Source organism: Penaeus chinensis, chromosome 24, assembly GCF_019202785.1.
Source record: "Penaeus chinensis breed Huanghai No. 1 chromosome 24, ASM1920278v2, whole genome shotgun sequence".
Taxonomy (NCBI): Eukaryota; Metazoa; Arthropoda; class Malacostraca; order Decapoda; family Penaeidae; genus Penaeus; species Penaeus chinensis.
The window spans coordinates 30967466-30972465 of NC_061842.1; the positions used below are offsets into that span (position 1 = coordinate 30967466).

The following is a 5000-nucleotide window of genomic DNA, read 5'->3' on the forward strand; positions in this document are numbered from 1 at the left end:
ATAAAACCGAAAACGCACACCTGTCACTCTCATTCATGCAATAGCACTAAGAGAGACGACACAGCTGCAGTGTCAGTGAGGATCGGGCCACTGTGGAGGGCAGACGAGTGCAGCTGCATAGTCCAAAATTTGTCTCAAGTTTTCGCTCGATTTTAGGTAAGTGTGGACAAAGTTTCGCTGTTTACGAAAAGATGAAAGAGTAAGTATCGATATACTTAATCCCTAAGCGTAAACGTTAAATTGGCCCAGAATTCAAAGGTTTGCCTGAAGGCCTGAAATCCAGAAAGACGAAAGAATTAGAATAGTAAGATTATTTTGCTAAAGTAAACTCTCCTGGTTGATCTAAGCACTGACCTTCTGGTTATTTGGTAATATGATAACATCCTCTTTATACGAGGGTCGGGCTCGCAACAAGACTTAAAAAGAAAAATAATCGCCATTAATTTAGACCTTTCTTCTCGGGGTATATTTCTTGGGAGTGGTTTCACATCTGGGGATTTTTACTTATCTACCCGGTCTGTTCCCTTTTTACTACATTCTATCATTTTCCTTTTTCTTACTGACTTTCTCCTAGTTTGTTCATGAAATGATGGTGAGATACATAAGGACAGAATTTAACGTATATAAATTAGTTCCTTTATTTTGCAACTGTGAGAAACATGGTTTCAAAGTGATGAATTCAGATTCAGCTTTCTTGCATCATAAGTGTAAGTACTTAAAAGCTCATCTATCTTGATGATGTGTAAGGCCGTCCTATTCAAGTGGTAATCCCTTTTTTCTTCCTTTTTAATGAAGTACGTGTGAAGTGGGCCTAAAAGTACCCTAAAAGTACCCCCCCCCCCTCCCCGTCCTTGACGTCATTCGTGTTGGTGACAGCGGCGGCGATTCGGCGAATCTTGTTAACATAATGATTTATTAGCGAATTTGCACACAATTGCGAAGTACAAACTTGTTGCTTTTTTTACGTATTCTTTGGTATAAAAAAGAGGAGAAAAAAACTAAAATACACAGACATGCACATGCACACACACGCGCGCCCACACACTCACACGCACGCACGCACGCACGCGCGCGCACACACACACACACACACACACACACACACACACGCACACAAACACATACACACACACACACACACACACTAATATATATAAGAATAGTAGTGATTTCTCAAATGAGTTGTGGATCTTTTTTGATTTGATGATAGAAGATCAAGTGTAATTTTGCATATGTATATTCTGCCAAAGTAAATATATGAAAATATATGCTTTATAACCGGAGGAAGACGTGAAGAACGTGTGTCAGGGGCTATAAATTATCTCAGAAGAGAAGTAAAGGGAAAGGGGAGAAAAAAAGACCATACATAATTAGTTGAGGCGAGGGCTGAGGCCCAAGATAGGGGTGATCTCGCCGTCGCCTATGCCCGCCGCCTCTCCCACAACAACAACGAGCAAGGGATTGGCGGGGAACAGACAAGAAGAGAGCAAGGAATATTTGATGTCCATGAACGCCAGAGTGTCACAGCATAGTAATAGACTACGGGACCTCGCTTCAAGGTATTTCATTATACTTTGAGAAATGGAGAGACATATCACACGCCTCGACAAGGAGTTAGTTACATTACAGATTCCTTTTGATTAAGCGAAAAGGACGAAAATAGAATTAGGAAGGAGTTGCTAGGGACAAAGCGTGAAGAAACGAAGAAGGAAACGGAAGAAAAGAAAAGGCAAATGTGGGAACAAGCAAAAAGGACAAAGATATCATTGAGAAGAAGTTGCAAAGGACAATGAATTAGACTGCTAATGACGGCGTGAAGAAAAAGAAAAAACGAAGAAGGAAACAGAAGACAATAAGGTAAATGTGGGAACGAGCAAAAAGGACAAATATAGATTTGGGAAGGAACGAAGAAGGAATCACTGAGAATGACAATATGAAAGTACAATAGATTTATCGAGAAGAAATTAAGGAAATGAGGGAAATAAATTTTAAGAATGATACCGTGTGATTGCGAAGATCATAATGTTTTCTGTGCGAGATTTGTATTAGAGGAAAACTGTTAGGAAGGAGTGGATATAGATCAAATAAAGATGATAAATAAATAAAGTTAATATCAAACGAGAATCTAATACTTTCCTTGGGAGAAAGGATTGTGAATGATACACTCTATTTCCTGGAAAAAAATTACAATAGACTATTTGATTTAGATATCTGTAGAACAGCATTTATAACAGAGAGTGTAAATGCAAGCTAACAGAGTTAGATGTGGAACGAACTTAGACATAGTGGAAGTCATCAGTGGAGGGAATGTGGCAAAGTTAATGGTTAAAGTAAAGTGGACACGTGTGAGGGACAGAGGAATGTATGTAAGGAGGCTGACAAACGACACCATGTGATTCGAATAAATTGATGATAATGGGAGAGAGGGACAGATGCAAACGGACGGACAGACAGGCAGTGTGTGTGTGTGTGTGTGTGTGTGTGTGTGTGTGTGTGTGTGTGTGTGTGTGTGTGTGTGTGTGTGTGCGCGCGCGCGCGTGTGCGTGTTTACGTGCGTGCGTGCTTGTCAGTGTGCGTACGGGCGTGCGTGCGTACCTAATAACTGTCCAATAAAAGACATATCTATCTACCAGTTGTTATATCTCTCTCCGTTCATGTAAGCACTAAGCAGGAAACATTTCCCCAGTAATCTACTTACACATGAATCCACACTGAAACACCCACACCTTGTTTTCTCTTCACTACGCAGTGTTAGCGGACTCGTTTCAAGATGAAGGACTTCGATGACGTAATGACCAGTGTTGGAAGTCACGGGCCATACCAGCGCCGGGTATTACTGGGTATCATTTGCCCTACCAGTGTTATTGCCGCTATGACAGTGAGTACCTTGTTTTGGGTATTTGGAAGGGTCGAAATTATTGGTGAAATAAACACTTTTTCATGCGTATTTTGTGTTACTATGTACTTGATTTTTACTTACTGTTTGCGAATAATAAAGAAAAAGATGAAAAATATAGTTGATATTTGAACAACAAACCGAATAAAACATGTATTGATCTCGTTGATCTTTCTATTCTCTCACTCCCACTCCCACTCCCACTACCACTCCCACTCCCACTCCCACTCCCACTCCCACTCCCACTCCCACTCCCACTCCCACTCCTACTCTCTATCTCTCTATCTCTCTATCTCTCTATCTCTCTATCTCTCTATCTCTCTATCTCTCACTCTCTCACTCTCTCACTCTCTCACACTCTCACACTCTCACACTCTCACACTCTCACACTCTCACACTCTCACACTCTCTCACTCTCTCACTCTCTCTCTCTCTCTCTCTCTCTCTCTCTCTCTCTCTCTCTCTCTCTCTCTCTCTCTCTCTCTCTCTCTCTCTCTCTCTCTCTCTCTCTCTCTCTTTACAAACTAAACCACAGATGAATATTTTGCTGTTCCAAGTACCAGTGCCAGATCATTGGTGCCACGTACCAGGGCAGGAAAACACATCTTATTCACAGGAAGCTTGGTTAAACCTTACCATACCAAGGTAAGTACGGTACCATTTAGTATGAATTCCTCGTCAATGGCTATTATATCATGACCATTTTGTTGTTTTATATCAGAATCCACTTTCGCAGTGTTATATACTTTTTCCCCATTTTAGTTGAACGAGGGTATTAGGAGGAATTTATGTTTGTTTGAAATTAAAGTAATTTCGTTCCACAGAGATATAAAAACGGGCAAACTGTCGGAGTGTCATCAGTACAGAGTGGAGTGGACGACGGAACAAGGGAACCAGTCGTTTATTGTTCACAACGACACACGCGGTACCAGTTGCATGTTTGGGTTAGATAAAATATACTGAGAGAGTGAGGGAGAGGGAGAGGGGGAAGGGGAAAGGGGAGAGAGGGAGGAAGAGGAAGAGGGAAAGAGAGGGGGGATGGGGAGAGAGAGAGGGGGGGGAGGGGGAGAGAGAAAATGAGGGGAAAAAACAAAAACAGAAAGACGGAAACAGAGACAAAGAAAAGAAGCTACAGACAGGGGTAAAACAAAACAAAAAAAAAGTAACAAATAAAATCAAATATATACAAACAAAAAGCCTAAAACAATTAATCCCACCCCCCAAAAAATGCGACCTCTCGTTTTCCCTCCAGCGTGCGATTCAGGATGGAAACACGACACTTCCGAATTCGAAGAAACGCTCGCCACCACCAACCAATGGTTCTGCGAGGAAAGAAGTTACTCGGATCACGTCTACTCAATCAACATGGCGGGGAACAGTGTTGGCACCATCGTCCTGCCTGTGCTGGCTGATAGATTGTAAGCCGTGGCTCTAGTGTTTGTTGTTGTTCGTGATGTATTGTGAGGAAAGTTGTAGTGTTTGGTTTGTGAATTGTTGTTCGTTTGTTGTTGAAAGATTGCGCGAAAGGTTGTGTATTGGTGTTGTTTGTTGTTGATAGATTGTGAGAGAAGTTGTATTTTGATTTGTAATTGTTGTTGATAGATTGTGAAAGTTGTAGTTTTTGGATTGCAAATTCTTGTTTGCTTTTTGGTGACACTGTATGAAGTAAATTGATGTTGATAATGAATTGTAAGAAACGCAAGTAGTGTTTTGATTTGTAATTTTTTTTTTTTTGTTGTAGTTAATAGACTGTAGGGAAAGGTAGTTGTGTTTGGTTTGCAAATTCTTGTTTGTTCTTGTTCGTGATAGAGTGTAAGTCGTAGTGTGGTGTATTTTGTTGCTGATAGACTGTGAGAGAGGTTGTCGTGTTTTGGTTTGTCAATTGTTGATAGATTGTAAGAAATGGGAGTAGTGTTTGGTTTGCAAATTGTTGTTTGTGATAGACTATGAGAGAAGTAGGGTTTGATTTGCAAGCAGTGGCCTTCACACTCTCACACTCTCACACTCTCACACTCTCACACTCTCACACTCTCACACTCTCACACTCTCACACTCTCACACTCTCACACTCTCACACTCTCACACTCTCACACTCTCACACTCT

At 41.1% G+C, this 5000-nt stretch overlaps 2 protein-coding genes across 3 annotated transcripts in view; one reads left to right on the forward strand and one right to left on the reverse strand.

Moving 5' to 3' along the window:
• The window catches only part of LOC125038105 (solute carrier family 22 member 7-like), a 57390-nt gene that overhangs the window by 49469 nt on the left and 2921 nt on the right, over positions 1-5000 (reverse strand). The window lies entirely within an intron of this gene.
• Positions 42-4815, forward strand: LOC125038108 (solute carrier family 22 member 7-like). Of its 2 annotated transcripts, none has more exons than XM_047631396.1 (5): positions 42-156; positions 2750-2878; positions 3432-3541; positions 3721-3821; positions 4149-4815. In XM_047631396.1, the coding sequence occupies exons 2-5, from the start codon at positions 2771-2773 to the stop codon at positions 4316-4318; spliced, it is 489 nt and encodes a 162-aa protein (XP_047487352.1). In that variant the 5' UTR covers positions 42-156; positions 2750-2770; the 3' UTR covers positions 4319-4815. The 2 variants fall into 2 exon arrangements, with proteins under 2 accessions (XP_047487352.1, XP_047487353.1); XM_047631397.1 differs by lacking the exon at positions 42-156 and adding an exon at positions 1180-1857.

Coding starts and splice junctions, on each gene's coding strand:
- LOC125038108 (XM_047631396.1), top strand. CDS start 2,771: ATGAAGGACTTCGATGACGTAATGACCAGTGTTGGAAGTCACGGGCCA. Junction 2,879..3,431: donor GTGTTATTGCCGCTATGACA/GTGAGTACCTTG, acceptor ACTAAACCACAG/ATGAATATTTTGCTGTTCCA. Junction 3,822..4,148: donor TGTTCACAACGACACACGCG/GTACCAGTTGCA, acceptor TTTTCCCTCCAG/CGTGCGATTCAGGATGGAAA.